The sequence below is a fragment of the Quercus robur genome, chromosome 8 (genome assembly GCF_932294415.1).
Source record: "Quercus robur chromosome 8, dhQueRobu3.1, whole genome shotgun sequence".
NCBI classification, from domain to species: domain Eukaryota; kingdom Viridiplantae; phylum Streptophyta; class Magnoliopsida; order Fagales; family Fagaceae; genus Quercus; species Quercus robur.
The window spans coordinates 46,756,598-46,776,541 of NC_065541.1; the positions used below are offsets into that span (position 1 = coordinate 46,756,598).

At 31.6% G+C, this 19,944-nt stretch overlaps 1 protein-coding gene across 1 annotated transcript; it reads right to left on the reverse strand.

Annotated features, from left to right (window-relative positions):
• Positions 1 to 11,222: 11,222 nt before the first annotated feature.
• LOC126696693 (trifunctional UDP-glucose 4,6-dehydratase/UDP-4-keto-6-deoxy-D-glucose 3,5-epimerase/UDP-4-keto-L-rhamnose-reductase RHM2-like) lies at positions 11,223 to 14,841 on the reverse strand. Its single transcript, XM_050393376.1, has 3 exons — positions 14,757 to 14,841; positions 12,043 to 13,637; positions 11,223 to 11,951 (listed from the first exon to the last, which is right to left on the reverse strand). Exons 2-3 carry the CDS (start codon positions 13,624 to 13,626, stop codon positions 11,487 to 11,489), a joined length of 2,049 nt encoding a protein of 682 aa, XP_050249333.1. The 5' UTR covers positions 13,627 to 13,637; positions 14,757 to 14,841; the 3' UTR covers positions 11,223 to 11,486.
• Positions 14,842 to 19,944: the final 5,103 nt, after the last annotated feature.

Here is a 19,944-nt window from a genome sequence, read left to right on the forward strand (position 1 = left end):
ACAAATTATTTTATAACATTTTTATAAAATGTTGATGTGGCTATCCTTTTATTGGTTTTCATCTAGGCTAGGCCTACCATTAATAGCACTTTTTCATTTATCAATAATCACTCACCATATTAACAGTTTGTAAAATATTTTGTAAAAAAGTTTGTATCTTTAGTATTATTCTTTCTTATGAGTAATGCTATAGTCACAAACTATTTTACAATATTTTACAAAATGTTGATATGGCTAACCTCTTATTAGTTTTCATCTAAACTCGCCATTAATATCACTTTTTTATTTATTAATAATCACTCACCACATTAGCAGTTTGTAAATTTTTTTGTAAAATTTCTTATTTAGCTTGGCATGAGATAGAGTTATTTTCTGCTAAATTCTTTTGGAAATCAACTCTATCTCATGCAAAGTTTGATAAAAAAAATAACTCCATCCTACATAAACCTAAAAAAGGGAAGTCAAGAGATAATTTTCCAACTCATTTTAAGGTTGGTATAAAACATACAAAAATGAGATAATTTAAAAAAAAAATACTTTTTAGAAAATGATTCATTTTCAGAAAATATTAATGTCAAAACAAACAAAAAGGAAATAATACTAAGTTATTCTTTCCTTATTAATAGATTTTATGGTGATTGTCATTTGCAGAGACTTAATGAGATTTATTCCGGGAGAAAATATGGTGTGACATAAAATAATTATCCGATACAACTAGGCATACTTATAGGCATATATATAATGATCACCCATAAGGCCTTACGCTTATAAGATATTCATCCACTCCTTTCCCCTCCTTAGTTAAAAAAAAAAAGTATGATTAAGCCTTCAAAGATTCTACGTGTAAATGAGAGTGATGTTACTTACAATTTTTTTTTTTTTGTTTTGATAAGGTATGAGTGTCATATATAGACTCATAGCATATTATTTGGGGTGGAGATTGTATTTAGTGTATTAGTGTATTAGACATGTTGAGGTTTGAACATGTATCCAAAACAAGGCACATATCTAAATCCCAAAGTATTTAGTACATTACTACACTAGACACGAGCCATGTCCTATTAATTGAACCATGATCTTACTCTTTACTCTTATTATTATTATTTTTTATCGAAGACATTACTCTTTACTCTCGCTCATTAGAAAAGAAAATATCATTTAAAATAGAGCTTCAAGGCAGATAAATGCTCGTTGTAGAAAAATAAGTAAAATTTTTGTTGAAGTCGGCCAGCATCAAATTATTTGCCAAGAAAAGGTGTAATGCTATATAAATAAATAAATAAATATATTTTTTATATCATATTCTTATTTCAAGTTTCTCAAAAAAAAAAAAAAAAAAAATCTTATTTCAAGATTTGACCTGCCTCGTGAGATGTCAAGGTCTCAAGGACATATATATGAGAGTATAAAAAACGTGACCAATCAATTTTATGATCTATAGTTTTTTTTTTTTTAATGAATCTATAGTTGGTTTTATACATTATATGCAAATGTGTATATATATATAATGAACTTCTCACACGAGAGTGGACCTCATAAGCGTGAGAGTCACTCTTATATAAGAGAGGTGTTATATTTGCCCGTTACACCATATATTCCCTTCAGATGTAAAACATTATAAAAAATGTTATTACCACTTAATTATATTTTAAATTCCATATAAACATGAACTTTTTTATTTTTATTTTTTTAAACGAAGATAAATTATACAAACATAAACTTCTTTCTTTTTTGATAATTTGATAGTTGGGGATGAGGCGATTTGAACCTTAGATGTCTCTACTGAAACACAAGGAAATGCCAATTATTAGTTGATGTATAAAGTTCTTTACTATGAACATGAATTTGAGTGTGTTACATAAATTAATTAGTAATAATATATCTCTTTTTTGTGGTAATAAAGGAAACTCCATTAAGAAACTGACAACTCAAAATACACAATCTTAATCTTGCACTACCCCCCCTAATGCCATTGTCAAAACATCTGTACACTTGTTTGCTTCTCTGTAATAGTGTTTGATTGTAAACAAGTAAGGCAAATTCACCTAGACATTCTTTTGAACTTTTCATAAGGCACACCACAGCATTAGCACCGAGTTAGTAATGATATATTCACACGTATATGACTCAAATAAAAGAAAAAAAAAAAAAAAAAGTGAGGGCGGAGGGCAAGTAACTGTTTAGTCTGTTTTGTGGCCGGGATTGTCATTCTATCCCTATTTTTAAGAATGAAAAGTACTTTCATTTAATAATAATAATAATAAATGAATGAAAAGAAAAAGAAAAGTACTTTAGAGTTTAGAGCACTAAATTTCAAAATTCCCCACATGGAAATCATCTTATGACTTACGAGCACACTTAAGACTAATAAGATTTTTTTGGAAAGAATATGACTTATAAATTATAGATGCGATGATTAATATATAATTTATAAACTTTTAACTTCTCTTTTTGCAATAATGAGTAATAACGATATTTTCTAAAGGTTCGATTGATGATTGATAATAATAATAATAATAATAATGATTATGCATATCAAAGATAACAATTTAGACCGAATGTTTTTCATTTTTTAATAGCCAGACTTCAAAGTCATACTCATGAGAAGATCGATGGAAACATCACAATAAAGATTTTAATACTTTTATTGAATAAATTTTAAATGATTTTTTTTCCCTCAAATTTGACACCTTTCTATTTAAGGGGGTCATAGATTTCATAGTAAGCTTTTATATTTGAGTAGTGTTATAGTTACAAACTATTTTACAACATCTTTACAAATTGTTTTTTTTTTTTGAAAAAGAAGCTTGCTATTATTATCTTTACAAATTGTTAATGTAACAAACTTCTTATTAGTTTTCATCTTGACCCACCATTAACATCATTTTTATATTTACTAATAATGACTCATCATGTTAGTAGTTTATAAATTTTTTTTGTAAAAAAGTTTGTATCTCAATTGTTACTCTTTTTATTTTCACAATCCACGTGAACTAACTAACTTCAATCTTTTCATAATCCTCGTGAACTAACTAACTTCAATCTTTTCAAAGAAAATGCGCATACACTACAGTCAAAAGGAACGGAACCAAAATTTTTATAAATCAAAATAAATTAAAAGACAATAAAACATGGATTGAGTTAAAGTTTCCTTTGATTTAATTTTTAACAATATCATATATATCTTTAAATGAATTTTTATTAGATGAATGTATTTTTTTGATAGATCCATAACTAGATTATATCATCTTGTTATGCTCTTTAGAGATACAAAACATGAACTTATAGATTGAGTTACATATAGAAACGCATTTTAACTCAAAAGGCTTAAACCTAATGGGTATGCGCTTAATTATGTTATATTAACTACTCATTCTTCATTTGCTATTTATCCTCCAAAAAAAAAAAAAAAAAAAACCTACTTGTTCTTCTCATCATGATTCAATGTGAGACTTAACTTACACGTGTATACCCATCATGTTTATAATATTTAAGTAGATATATATATTTTTTAAATTTAATCTTTTTTTTTTCTTCCAAATAACATAGTTATTAATTTCAGGCCATCTTAATGTTTTGTAAATATAGAGGGTATAAGAAAACAATATAATCCAAAAAATGGATTTATAAAAAAAACACACCCAATAAAAGGTTCCTTTTTGTGAAGACAAAAAAAAATATATATATATTAAGTGATGTAACATTCACAAAAATTACATACTCATTCTTCTTTTCTCACCCAAACACATATACTTCTCTCTTTCTCTCCTACATATTTTCTAATAAGACTCACTAGAAAGTTCGCTAGGAGACCCCATATAACCTCAATTGCTCCAAAATTTTAAGGCAAAATTCTAAAATTTTAGTGTTTTATTTATTTTTTTATAATGTTGAAACATATGAATTTGGTTCAAGCTACACACGGTGAGACGCCATAGTGATCATTTAAATTGAATTTTAAGAAAAGATTTTCTTAATTTGATCGACTAAAGTTTCAAACTTTTGTTAAAAAAAGAAAAACCCAACTTCTAACCACATTCCAGATCATTTTTATATAGCACATATTTAGAGATATATAAGGGTTGAATGTAAATGAAGCCTTTAGAATCAGCTAGTATTGTTGAAGAAACATCAGATAACAGTGAAGTAACAATGTTCTATTGGAATCTTGGGTTTTAGATTTAGCATGCTTATATCATCTGACTCCAAAGAAAGATTGGTTTGACATGTATAAGCCTTACAATGGTGATATAGTCCAAATGGGTAATGATGCTACATGCCCGATTATTGGGATTGGTATTGTGAAGATCAAGATGTTTGATGGAGTTATGAGAGTTCTTGGTAATGTCAGACATGTTCCAGATCTTAGAAAGAATCTAATTTCTTTAGGAGTATTGGATGATTGGGCTATTCATACTCATCAAAGGGTGGAATCATGAAGATTACCAAAGGTGCTTTAATGGTGATGAAGGGACAGAAAGTAAGCATGCTTTAGAGATTGACTAGGAACACAATTGTAGGAAGAGTTGCAGTCACCACTTCGGTAGAGTCCAGCACTGATGACACAAAATTATAGCATATGCGACTTGGCCATATTAGTGAACGTGGTATGTTTGAGCGGCACAAGAGAAATTTATTGAAGGGGGTGAAGACATGCAAGCTTGATTTCTGCAAGTATTGTGTGTATGGGAAGCAGCATAGAGTTAGTTTCAAGAAAGGCTCTCATACAAGTAAAAGTGTTCTTGACTATATTCATTCAGATGTTTGGGGTTTAGTATCAGTTTCTTCTCATAACGGTACTTAGTATTTCGTCAGTTTCATTAATGATTACTCTAGAAAGGTATGAGTTTATTTTATGAAGCACAAGTCTGATGTGTTTGGCATATTTAAAAAGTGGAAAGCACAAGTTGAAAATCAGACTGGCAGGAAAATAAAATACCTTAGAACAGATAATAGACTAGAGTATAGAGATAAAAAATTCATAAGATTTTGTGAACAAAACCTTAGTAGAAAGAGCCAGATGCATGAGATTGAGTGCAGGGTTGCCTAAGGTGTTCTAGGCAAAGACACTTAACATAGCAAGCTTCATTATTAATAGATCTCCATCATCAGCCATTGATTTCAAGATTCCAAAAGAGGTTTGGTTAGGTGGACTAGTTGATTATTCGAGTTTAAAAATCTTTGGTTGTCCAGCTTATGTGCATGTGCAGAGTGGAGAACGTTCTAAATTGGATTCAAAGTTAAGAAAATGCATATTTCTTGGTTTTGAAGAAGGTGTTAAAGGCTACAGGCTTTGGGATCCAATCTTAAAGAAAATGGTGACCAGCAAAGATGACATATTTGATGAAGCCTTTATGTTGAAACAGGATGAAGTAAAGACATGTGATGATAGTTCAAAAGAGAAATTAACTGTTGAAGTGGAGTTTGATGAGAATAGTTCACCCAGTAATAAGGGCTAGTTTTGAATCTCATCAATAGTGAAACTGCAACTTTTATGACCTTAGATATGGCTAATTAAAATTAATAATGAGCTTTTATTTTTTAATTAAACAACTATCACTTTGCAATTTAAATGCTTTTTCTTTTTTTACCAAAAACAAATTCTTTTGATAGATACAATAAAATTTTAAATTTATAGTGTCCATTCTATGATAATTGCTTCTTATCATCATGTCAAGATATTAGTTTTTAGTGTAAACGAGGTTTGAACCCCATATCTCTTATGAATCTTGTTAATGGGTGCCCTCAGGGTATTTGTTAATGATCCATTATAAGAAAGTTTTAATATCTCTTTCAAAAGAAATATAAAAAAATAACTATAAAAAAAAAGTTAATTGTTTTTTTCTTTTTCCGTAAAAAGTTTCTAAAAATATTTTCTTAAACTAATGCCCCTTAAGACATCCAATAATTTTTCCCATTTCTTATTCGACTGCAATAAATTTTATTAGTTGAATTAAATAGAACCCACAATCAAATGCAACTTAAATGTTGTTGATGTGGTAAAACTTAATCAATTTATTTCAAAATAAATATATAAGATTTTTAAAAACTCGATAAAGTTACCTAAAATCTTAATCCATTAGTGACAAACCGAATGTGACAACACGACACTTTTCAGTGTGAATGTTATGGCTAATTAAATAACACATATCTTGGTCAGGGTTTTAACTTTTAAGGGACCACGTTTATTCACATCCAATTTAAACTCTCTGTCTCTATGACACATATTTATTTGGTTGCAATCATATTTATTTTGATAGTGAGATAGCAGGTTGTATCGAAAACCTTTTTATTTGTTCTGTAAAGCAACATTTTCTACCACTAAAATGTAATTTTTTTTAAAGACTGGGGGTTTGGTTTTTGGTTTTTTGTTTTATTTTATATTTTATTCCCTACCATTATCAACTTTGGATGAATATTAAATGACAATTACGAAGTTTTTATACAATTCACCCTTTTTTTAGATAGTTTTAATTTATGACGTTCGCTCCTGATGATAACTCTTTATTATTAGAACAAGACATTAATCAATTTTTGATATAGGCGAGGATTGAATCTCAGATCTCTTATTCAACTATTAGAGACTTTACCAATTCACTTAAGAGGCAACAAATTTGTTCAACAAGAGAAGATAAATGAAAAGACAATAAATTTTTTTATTGCATGCTTAAAAAATTAAAATCACCAACGTGTGTCCATGAAATATTACTATCTTTTTATGTCCAAGTGGATGGAGAGGAACATGCATACTCTTTTGATAGGGCTTTTATTTCTGATAGGGAGAGGAACATGCATGCTCATCCTTATAATAATTTATATAAGTTTTTGATTTATAGGTAAAGATAATTTAATAAGGAACAAGATGAAAAAAGTGATCTTGGATTATATTAGTGCAAGCAGAAATAGAAAATTTAGAGCTATCATTTGGTAGTTTGCACTTTGCAACCCTAATATATGGGCCCAAGAAATCAAAGTAGTCTATATCGTATCGATTAGTCGTACCGGTCAATACTCATTTGAAATGCATGTATTGGATTAAATGCATTAGATATATATCAAAATGTAAATTTTTTACATTATTGCTAATTAATAGGAAAAAGGAACAATGATAAGTATAAGGTGCCTCCCCTTTGAGGACAAGAATTCACCATTTTTACAGAAATTCACAAGAATTCTCCAATTTGCTATGTGAAGAATTCGAATTCTTGGCTTAAATGTATTGTGGAGACAAATTTGTTATAACCCTTTAGCAACTTTGTGTGAAGACAAATATTGTCTTAGATAGAAATTTTATCATGCCTCTAAGCCATCAAATTTGCTTGTTTCATCTGTTTCTTTTATTGTTATTCTCATTATTTTTCCAACACCCATTGCTTGAGCCCAGTAAGAGTAGTTATTGCCATCGAGGATGACTTAAATGGGGTGAGAGAACTCATGGATAACGAAATCTCAGATTCTCAAATGCAAAACCAAACATGAAAAATGAAATCAATATGTGAAAATTAGTTAGAAAGTACCTAAACTAAAGAAGTCAACCTTGGAAGAAAGTGGATAGAAGTAAATGACTAAATAATTAAATTTACCATTTTCTAACAGTTTAAGTTTTTGAGACAATCCGTAATTTAACATGGTATTAGATCAAGAGATCCTAAGTTTGATCATTATCTTCTTCATTCTACCTCCCATTTAAAATCTCATGTATTTAAGTAAAAAAAAAATTCTCATGTACAGGGTCCTCACTTATTAAAAGGGAGTTTGAATTCACATGTAAGGAGTGTTAGAAGTATACAATTAAATAATTAAATTTACCATTTCTTAATAACTTAAAATTTTTAAGACAATCAGTAATTTAACAAATTAAAGTAAATGGTCAAAGTCAATGCTAGAGGTACAAAAAGAAGTACATAACTCTGGAGAAGATCATAGATATACATAACCTTGGATCAGAACGAAGTTATACTTTTTTATGAGTTGTAGAAACCTTCTAGGATATATCGTTAAATATTTTAGTTTTACTGAACCCGTTACACAGGTGAGCACACTTCTTTTCGTACCAGATTCAAATTTGGAATTCAAATACTCGATTTAATTGGACTAACTTCTTCTCCAAAAAAAAAAAAAAAAAAGGAACTTACTTATCAAATTCTTATGTTACTTGGTTGTACACAGTACACTTGTAAGTTGTAACTACGTAGTCACATGATAATATCACATATAGATGTATTTCTATTTCCTAGATGATGGTCAAATACGTACTGGGTCAATATGCTCACTACCCTACAATGAACAAAAACAGATAATCTGATAAGAGAGATGAATTTTGGAGCAAATGTTGTTTTTAGTGTGGGGTTGGTTATTAGAATTTAGAAAGAGATAAGACTGGGCAACCTAGCTAGGATTCATAATTATTGTATATACCTGGTCACCGAATTATTGTATATACCTGGTCACCGGGCGGTGTTACCTTTTGTCACTGTTTATTATAAACTCTTACCTTTTCAGTCAAAAAAAGGTTACACTTACACCTGGTCACAGGGCGGCGTTACCTTTTTTCATTGTTTACTATAAACTCTACCTTTTCAGTCAAAAAAAAAAGGTTATACCTGGTCACCGAGGCGGCATTACCCCTGACCTGGCCAAATTTATATATATATATATATATATATATATACACACATATAATTTTTAATAATTTTTTTTGAGCCCCTAAAATAGAATTTTGAACTCCTTGACATTAAATTTTGTTTAAACCTAACTAATATAAATTTGAATATGATCATTTTAATGCTACTTATACAATAATTTAACAATAAAGGTTAAGCGGCAAGTTGTAACTGGTTTTTATCAGAACTCACAACTAATATTACTTTTTTCTTACCTTTAACAATTTGTCACTTAGGTCTTGTTGTGAAAGTGTTACGTCAATAACATTAGTCTTAAAATATTTAATTTTATGAGAAAGAAAAAAAAATTCAAATTTTTGCTCATTCGTTAAAAAAAAAAAAAAAAATTTCTTTTTTTTCAGGACTTTGGCTTACTTTTCCATTGACAGTAGAATAAAGTTTTTTTTTCTCTGCACTTTTCTTCTTCATCAACAAAAAAGTACACCACTGTTACAACCAACAAATCTGTATTCTTTCCTCATTCTCTCTATCTTTCTTTTTCCCTTCCATGTTTTCTTAGTTTTTCTCTTTATTTGATCAAGTAGTTTGATAAATGCTCTATAGATTTCCAAATCCAAGAAGTCTTTTAGTGCTTACTCCAATTCCAAGAGACTAACCACGTGTATGGTTAGGAAGTCATACACTTTAAAAGTAAAAAACTTAATTATATCAGTTATTATTATTTTTTCTTAATTTCACATTTACCATTAGTCCAACTCCAAGAGACTCCCAATCACCAAAAAAAAAACTCCAAGAGATTGACCACATGTATGATTAGTTATTTAATTATATTTGTTTATGCATTCAATGGTTGTTGTCTTACCGATATTTATACTAAATTATATTTAGAATACTATTTTAGATCATTGTATAATGTATATAATATGGAAGTTGTACATATAAAAAAAATTAATTATTTTAGTTTTTTACTTGTCCCCCATGACAAATTCCTATCTCCACCATTGTTGACCCCCTTAAAAAAAATCCTGGAGTCACCAGTCACGCCTGTATTGATATAATTTTGGGCACATCATCCCTCTTATTTGAAATCATAGAAAAAGATTTTGTTATTATCTGTTAAGAATTGAGTTTGAAACACAAAGAAAACAAAAATGAGACAGTAAAATTTTTGGGAATTCTAGAAAAAGGATTCTCATTTCTTAGATACTAATACTAAAATCAAAGGGAGAAAAAAATAGAAGAATAAAAACTAATAATAATAAACATGTTTTTTAATAAAATAATAATACTATTAGTAGAGCAAAAGTTGATTTTCGTTAGATAGGCATTACAAAAGAATGAGAATAATTGACAAATAAAGATGATGCATTAGAATGCAGATAAAGAAAAAGGTGGTGTATATTAGGAGTAAAATAGTGACACTTAAAGTATTGAAAAAAAAAAAAAAGGAAAAAAGAAGAAGTTTATTAAGATGGAATTTCTTAAAATAAAACAGTTGAGATCAATAAAACGTAAAAATAAAAACAAGTTAAAAGAGAGAGAGAGAGAGAGAGAAAGTAATAAGAAGGAGAAGCGTGAATTGCAATAGGATAAAAAAAGAAAAAAAAAAAGAAAAAGAAAGTAAAAAGGAGAAGCGTGTATTGCACTAGGATAAAATAAGGGAAAAAGAAAGAAAGGAAGAAAAAAGTTAATATTAGCAATTAATCTCTATTTAAAGAAGTTGATAAGAATAATTAAGTTGTAATTTAATCTAAAAAATTAATAAAATTTAGTGCAGCTACTTCACATGTTTTGTTTTTCTTTCGTACCAAAGCCTCTTTGAACTATAAAAAGTTGGCCAATTGAAAATTTGAAAGTCAGGAAGGATTGGACACTGCACATTAATTCCAAAAGGCTTCTAAGCCCAACAACGGTCAAGCCCAAGCCAAACTCTGGGCAAAGCCCAAGACCAAGGTGAGGGCACCATGTTTGCATTGTTTTCAAGACTTAACATCACTAGTACTCTCCCCACTTAGGGCACAAAAGTCAAAGAGTCGAAAATTGAGGTTGAAAAAGATTTAAAGGCAACAGAATCTATAAGGGAATCAAGTAACCAAAATTTGCCAATATGTTTAAATGATTGATTTTTATTAGTTTTATTTATTTATTTATTTTTGTAAAAGTAACAATTCCTAAAATAGAATGATACTTTAAAAAGTCCCACATTCTTTTTTTGGGATGAAAATAAAGGTCCAATTGCACGTGATGATTCTTGTCAGAGAAAAAGATCATAAGACTTGTTCATACTTCGTAGATGAATAGAAATAGGGAAGAAGGCTAAATGCGAGAGATACCAATAGTGCAAACGTGAGAAAAATGGTACTTTGAATATATGGTATGTAGAGGTTCAATAGTAATACTTTTTATTTTTTTATTTTTTATAATTCAATAATTGGTCACTAATTGAAAAAGAGAATTCTATTAGTATCAATTGAATTTTAACCATATTTCATTGGGAAAATTACTTCATACTTGGAATGTCGTACTATTATATTGCATCCAGATTTGAAGAGCCGACATCCATTTAGAAGGAAAATTAAACTGGTAATTGAACTTTTATTACCAAACTTCTTAACATATTAAGATTCAAATATTTCATAGCCATGAGTGGACAGTACATTTAGATATACTGAAGCTGTCTCAAGAAGCTCCTAACAATAGTCAAACTAAACAAGCAATACCACCGAGTGGAATTATTCCCGCAAATAACAACAAAAAGAAACTGCTACAAGTGAAAGGTAATGAAATATGGCTATATGTAAACAAGAAGAAAGTAAACCAAAATCTGTTGGATCTGTCCATCGGCCGAGGTTCATGAAATGCTTATTTTGACACTGCACCGGCAACGCTTTTCTTGTTGGGTTCAAATATGTATTTAATCAGGGAATCCTTGATTGACAACAGCTCAGGGAATTCTTTCTTCAATTTAGATGCATCCATTTCATTGTTGCTTCGAGGTGCAACCAGAACTTTGGCCTGCTCTTCCAATGTAAAGTTAACCCACTTGAAATTAGGGTCAATATAGTTCTTGTACAGCTCCAGAACCTCATTATGACTCACAACACCAGGGTTTGTGAAGTTCCAAATGCCCCTGCGGTTCCTTTTGGCCAACTCAATCGACATGGGCAGCAGCTCATCCAACACAGTCATGCTGTTTGGAATGTCAACTACTTTCTCATATTGTGTAATCTTTCGGACAAAGTTCCGGGGGTGGCTCAGATTGGAGGATATTGGCATTCGGGCTCTAAGGGTGCAAACATTGTCATATTCATTCAAAAGATCTTCAGCCTGGCAACAAAATGAAAAATAAAAACATTACTATATATCAAGAAATTCTCAAAATGGAATGGCTATCAAAATGGACAGTGAAAGAACTTACCACAGCTTTGGATTTGGAATAGAAAGAGCCAGTGTAATTAGGCTTCTCTTCCTCCTTAAACCCGATACCTGACCCCATTGGATGTTCTGCATCAAATTCAAAAATACAGCCACTTCCATAATTGATCATTAGGAGGCCATGTTCTCTGCAGACATCTGCCAAGTTTAATGTACCAACCACATTGGTCTGAATTGTCTCAACTTTATGACTTTCACACCAATCTGCATTAGGCCTGCCAGTCAATCCAGCAGCATTGAAAACATGAGTTGGTTTAACAGTCCGAATTTCTTGCATGAGTTGTGACCGTTCCTCCAAACGCCCCTTCCCATACACAAACGGTATCCCTTGCTTCTCACAAAGTTGCCCAAGAAGACCCCCAAGATAACCTGTTTTACCATAAATCAAAAACTTCAGACCTCGCTTCTGAGTAGAGGGGTTGTTCTTTGGACTTCGGGGACTTCGGACTACCATTCCGCTCGCAATAGAATTGTTTGCCACATAAGAGGAAGCAGAATTTCTGTTATGAGGTCCATCACACTTCCTTCCAATTCCAGGCACCATTAGCATTTTTGGATGAGGAAGCAATGCTCCAGAAACATCACCCCACCAGTCAGAATTGTTGACATACCATTCTGTGGTCTTTTTTAGGCCCTCTTCCCATGAAGTACGTTCAAACCATCCCAAAGTCTTCAACTTTTGAACATCCAAGAAGTATCTTTGGTCATTAAAAGGCCTATTCTCCACATACTTAATATAGGTTTCAGGGTTCAAAGAGAAAAGTTGGCAAATTTCCTTGGCCACATCAATCACTCTTCTTTCTTTCTGTGTGCCAATGTTGTAAACATGGCCAACTTCACCCCTATGGAGAATGGTTTCGAATGCTTCAGCAACATCTTCACAGTAGAGATAGCTCCTAACATTAGAACCATCCCCATGAATTGGTAGAGGCTGTCCCTTCATGGCCAAAAGAATGAATTTTGGAATCAACTTTTCAGGGAATTGGTTAGGCCCATAAACATTGTTACCTCTAGTAGTGATCACAGGCAATCCATATGATCTCCCATATGCCATGACAAGCATTTCAGCCCCAGCTTTAGTAGCAGAATAAGGGTTTGTTGGAAGGAGCTGAGAAGCCTCAATGTTTCCCATGACAGCATCCTCATCTGTCTCCCCATAAACCTCATCAGTGCTCACATGGATGAACCTCTTGATTTGACCAGTGACTTTGCAAGCCTCGAGAAGGACATGAGTGCCATAGATGTTGTTCTTTGTGAACTCGAAGCTGTTGCCAAAAGAGTTGTCAACGTGAGTTTGTGCTGCAAAGTGCATGATGGTGTCAATGGACTCAGAGAGGAGGACGTAGTTGACAAGGTCAGCAGTGGCAATGTCTCCCTTGATGAACTTGAAGTTTTGGGATGATATTGAAGGAAGAATGTTCTTCAAGTTTGAGCAGTAGTCAAGCTTGTCAACAACAACAATCTTGTAATCTGGGTAGTTTCGGATAAGCCGATTGCAGACATGGGAGGCAATGAAGCCAGCTGCTCCAGTAATGAGGATGTTCTTTGGTTCGTATGTGGTGGCCATATCTAACCTGGCTGCAGACAATTTGAAATACAAAACATTTACTCAAAATGAAACGTAAATACCTAGAAAATAAAACAAAATCCACGCTCGGAGAAACATGTATAGGAGAAACAAATAAATCATCAACTGCTGTGGTATAAATTTGATAAAAAAATAAAATAAAAAAAGTTGACTTCACTATCCTAAAAAAGGGTTTAGTATTCAAGTAGCAAAGAATCAAGAAGAAAGAGTTGAGGTGTGAAGACATGATGGTCAAAAAGACATCCGTATCAATGAATATTTAGTTCAATTTTCCGTTCAAGAGGCATAAAATTCTTCTCATAGTTATACCTACACACGTAGTGTTTGTGTGCACAAAAGATACTGTGTACACTCATGTGCACGTGTGTGCGCGCATGCATGGGTCGTAGATAATTTATTAATGTATTGGTCAACGGAAACTAGAAAAAGAAAAATTATATCAATAACAAGAAAAAGAAATTCCAAAATGGAAAAGTGTTAATTTTTAAGAGAGACTAAAATGATTTCAACCAATTATTCCTTAACGTAGGGGGGGAGGAAAAAAAAAAGAAAAAGTACAAGCCTCTGTTTGTTGTTTTCCCAAGAAACAAAAAAAAAAAAAACCTTTTTCTCTTGTGTGAATAAAGAAAAACTTATTTATTTATTTATTCGACCAAGAGAAAAACAAATGTAAAGTGAACCAAGTAATGTAATTTAAAGTTTAAACCCATACACCCGCAAACAAGCCTCGTTTTCAGAATTAAATAAATGAATACTTTTTCAATATATTTTGAACATATAAACTATTAAACTCACCTGCACCCTTTTCTTATAAGAAAAGGATGTGTTATTTGACTTAGAACTTGCTGACTCATTGATTAATAGTAAAGCGATTATGTTACAAATATAACTAAATTAAAGAATTAGTTTATAAATAAAATACCATTTAATTCAAACTACAAAAATATTACTCTTTACTTGAATAAACTTTATCAGAACTAAAAATCTAGGCTATCCTCACCCTACAAGTCTATTTCACTAACCCAAGCCTAAATATTTTTTGGGTTTGGGTGCCCAAGTATGGACACCCATAGATAGATAAGAGAATACAAATAAAGAGAGAGACTTACAAAGAGAACCGGAGTTGGAGTGAAAAACAAGAGAAGAGAAGAAAAAAGAGTTCTTTAATTTCAGACAAGGTGCAAAGAAAGAGAAGTAGAGATGTTTGCTTGAGAAATAAAGGTAGTAAGAATGGGGTATTTATATTGATAGTTCACTGAAGTGATGGGTTAGAAAATAAGTGGGCTTTGATTGCGAGTGAAGAATTTTGTGAGAGTAATGCTTATCGTCTACCCCCACTATGGGGGGGAAGACTAGACACGATGCATGCTGGTCTTCCCTACACTTTCATATCTTTCTCTGTTTTACAAGGAAATTAAGAAAAAGAGAGAGAGAGAGAAACCTAGGACCAATATAGTTAGTTTTAGTGAGTAATTCAAATTTAATTTCAAATAAGGCACTAACCAAAGTTGTACTTTCCTAATTAATCATTCATATACTGTATCATTTCTAATTTGTTACGTTTTATTAATTGATTCTCGAAGAAAAAAAAATAAAGAAGGGTGGGGGAGATATTTTTTCTTTTCTTTTTGTTCTTGAGAATTAAAAAGGGAGAGAATTGAACTTTGAGTTTTTGTGAGAGATTTCAATTGTAACTTACTCTGCAGTGTGTTTTTTTTTTTTTTTAGTTGATAATTTGATAGTTGAAAGAGGAAGATGTAAATCCTAAACCGTTTTAAACTAGATAATAAAAAGTAATCACTATGAAGCCGACCTCATAAAAAGCAATTACATGTATTACAAATCTTGCCATGTATAAATAATCTTTAGTTATTCACTTCCCAAAATAAACGGAGTAATTGTTTCCTTATTTGTGTACATATATATTTATTTTTGGGTTACTATTTGTCACGTGGTACATTAGCCAAGTGAGATTGGCTGAACCTTACTGGAAAATGCACTAATGAGAAGCTACAGATTCCAATTCCCAATATATTTCTCAATCTAAAAAAAAAAAAATTCCAATATATTTCATTATTTCTTAGCAGAACCTTTGTCCTTGTGTTCGCTGAAGAAATAATTGGGTGGTTAGGTTGAAAAAAATAATAATTGGGGATCATCAAAGATTTTGGAAAATACACTAATATAAGTGATAGTTTATTATGAATTTTATTATACAAATCTTATAAACCTTCCCCCCAAAAAAAAAAAAAATTATATATATACACACACCTGTGAGTCAACTTTTAAACATGAGAAAAAAAAAAAAAAATTTACCTCAAGCTTGTGTATTCTTTCCATCTCATACAAACCAAGTAATTATAAGGAAGAATTTCTTGGAGTTGATCTCAAGATGTTGGGTAATGGTTAAAAATTTTCTTATTATATGGTTGTGGGGCCTGATAATTCGTGGCCCAGACCCATTCTGCGCTTGGGCCCAAGGCCTAAGCCGAGGAGAGCTATTGCCGAGGACGCATAATGAAATCCCAAGAAAGGCACGAGGACATAGCCGAGGACGATCTTGTGCTCAGCACCTCTCAAAACGCCAGAAGGAAAGGACAAACTATGTACAGGGGTAGGGCAAAGGAGAAAGCTGCTAACATCGTAATACGGAATCCTGCATCTGACAAGCCCATGCTCCAAACCATGCCATTTAACTTTTTCAACAACCCCCAACCACTCTAGGTATGGGTTGACAGGACAGGTCTGTACCCCAGAAAGTAAGAACTTACACGTGGACACTAAAAGGGGAATGAACACTAGTATAAAAGGGAAAGAAAGCGAAGAAAAAAGGGAGGCCCCCCGGCTAGAGGCCCCCCGGCTAGAGGAGGAAAAAATCCTGCAAAGGAGAGGAAAAGGGAAGGGCACAGAGCTCCTCGGACGCTGTCTGAGGACTTAAACCCTGTAACTCACTCTAATGAGAGGCTTAGCTAGTCAAGCTAAGTCCACCCATAGAAGAGCTTCCACAGAAACCCCGACTAAACCGTTAACCTACGGCTAAGGTCCTATCTTTTAAGCCCACTCTCTACAAATCATATTGTTAGGGCCCTTTACTTACGAGCCCAACGTCATTCTTGGGCCGTTAAATAAATCGTGTCCCTACAATGGTTATTATGACATTATTCACATTAATTATCACATTACTTTATGAATAAAGCTGCATGCATAACAGTTACATAACAATTTCACAACAAAGCTTTTAGGTGACAAACAGTTAGTAGTAGATAAAAAAGTGATAGTAGTTGTGGATTTAGATGAGAACTAGTAACAATTTACCATTTAGGTTTTATTGTGAAATGATTAAGCTCATAGTCGTAGCACAACTCTTACGTTATAAGCTTTTATATTAAAATTGATAATATAACTTTAAAAGCTTTATATTAAAATTTAGCATTTTCCAAGCTTTATATAAGCACAGAGAGTGTAAGAAAAATAAAACTTTAAGCTTTTTAACTATTCAAATTGAATTAGAGTCCTCTCTATTTCAAACAAATACTTCACGGTTAAAATAATTTTATCCTTTCTTTTTATATTTAACAATATACATACATTATTTAAAATTTTAAATACCGTGCTATTATATATATACTTTTATTATTCATAAAATTTAATTTAAACAGTAAAATATATGAAATTGTGAGTTAACTATAATGATGAGTTGGAAACTTGGGTTGACGAAGAATTTGATAAATCTCCTTATAAACATTAAAAGGAAAAAAAAAGTACAAAAAAACTTACAAAATATTTATATTAAATTATCAGAGTTCTGTGGGTTCCAGTTACCTCAACTGGTAAAGTCTTTGATGGTTGAATAAGAGATCTGGGGTTCAATCTCCGCCTACACCAAAAACTGATTGGTGTCTTGGTCTGATGATAAAGAGCTATCATTAGGAGCGGACGCCATAGGTTGAAACTCTCTCTCAAAAAAAAAAAATTATCAAAGTTCTCTTATCAAGATAAATATACATTTAGCCCCATCCGCGTAATGCAATCGGTCAATTGTTAAGGATCAAGAACAATAATGAATCATGAGAATAAGGAACATATAATTTTTGGACATTCAAAGGAATACCTCAAATCAACTATATTGTGGCTGAAATGAGTATTACATGCACTTTTGGTCACATGACATTTTTAACACTAATACAACTTGTTTGGAGAGATTCGTTCAATCTGATTTGGAGGAGACTTTGTCCACAATTTATATAGACCTTTTTTTTGTCAAGTCCATAAGGGTCCATTTGGATACAGCTTATTTTGCTGAAAATTGAAAATATTGTAACAAAATAATTTTTAAATGTGTAAATAGTGCTGTGTGACCCATTTTTAATATATATATATATTTTTTTTTCTGAATAAAGTGGTTATGAGTCCCATGAACAGTGCATAATGTCTCCTGAACAGTGTAATCTGCATGCATAAAAAAAAAAAAAAAAAAAAGGAAACGCCAGACGTAGACACTGGCTTTTCATCTCGATCCAAACATATACTAAATATAAAAAGAATCTTAATCGATTAAGGCTTTTATATATATATATATATATATATATATCTTGTTACATATTTTGGCCATTCAATAAGTTGCGTATATACTAAGGGTTTTGCAATTCAATTGGCAATTCTTAATATTTCCTAGAAAAATGTCTAGGTTCAAATCCCCCCTCCCTTCCTTACTATGAAACTTTCAAAAAATCAGTTTAGTATATCTTTTATTACAATTAATAAAGTGAAATTTATAAATTAAACACTTAGAGGCTGTTTGGATTGAGTTTTTTGATAACTCAATTATCTGTTTCCATAACTCATAACTCAAAAATGGTGGGACCCATAGTAAAAAGGTTGTTTGGCCAAACGATAACTCTGTTTCCATCACTCAATTCTCTGATTTTTGAGTTATGAGTTATGGAAACTGAAAACAACAAAAGGCTGTTTTCAGTTTCCATAACTCATAACTCAATGACATTTCCGTAAATAAACACACATGAGGGACCCACAGCCGCAACTTTTGACCACATTCTTTTTTTTTTTTTCTTTTTCTTTTTCTTTTTCTTTTCCTGGGTTGGCTATTCGGTTTCTGGGTTGGCGTTGTTCTTTTTTTTTTTTTTTTTTCTTTTCTTTTTCTTTTTCTTTTCCTGGGTTGGCTGTTCGGTTTGGTTTTTTTTTTTTATTATTTTTTTATATATATATATATATATTAGCTTCGGTGAGTTGGGTGCTAAAAAAAAAAAAAAAAAAAAAAAAACTGTACTGGCTGACAGGTGTGGGACCCATGAATAGTGTGAAAAAATTGAGTGATGAAAATAAAAGTGATGTTGCCAAATGAGTGTGAAAAAATGAGTGATGAGTGATGAGTGATGAGTGATGGAAATTGAGTGACGGAAATTAAGTGATGAAAAATTCTTACCCAAACAGGCCCTTAATCTCCAATTCTATGATATTGGAGATTGGCGAAATTCTCCAATATATCATAAAATTAATTTAGGTCACCAACTGTCTTATATATAACTTAATGACATTACTTAGTTATTCTCTATAAGAGAACTGAAATTTGAATCCTCATTTCTCCACTTAATATAAAAATAAAAAATAAAAGAATTCATCTTAGCATTTTTTTTTTTTTGATAAATCGAATTGACTCTAGTTTCCAACATAATGAGATTGACTAGAGTTATTCAATTTTCCAACTCTAGCTTTTCATCCTATTGTGGAAGGTTGTATGCTATAGACCAAATTAAGTCTACAATATTGTAGAATAGACCCGAGTCTAAAATTTGGGACTTGAATTGGGTCTACTGTGAAGTTGCCCTAGACTTATCAGATCGATGGCACATGTTTACATCTTGACACTGAATCCAAGCCGTTACCTGCCATATATTGGAATTGACTGCAGTATTTCAATATGGGAGTCTTCTTACCATAACAGGATCAACCAAAGCCGACAAGATGATGGGCTTGGGCAAAGTCTCGCGCGTAATGAATGAACAGTAGTCTCCCACTATCAAAGTCTCCCATTATCAAAGCTTCGATTCACAGCCTTATAAAATTGACCAAAGTTTCCAATGTTACCGAATTCACACAAGATTAACTAATTAATTAATGTCTTCCACCCCCATTAATTGGATATATATTAACTAAATTTTCCAACGCGCCATTCAATCCCATGCCTCTTTGCATAAAGGATCTAATCAATGAACAGAAGACCGAAATTGGACTGAAAAATTGGGCGGCCTTTAAACATAAAGTAAACAACAAAAATCG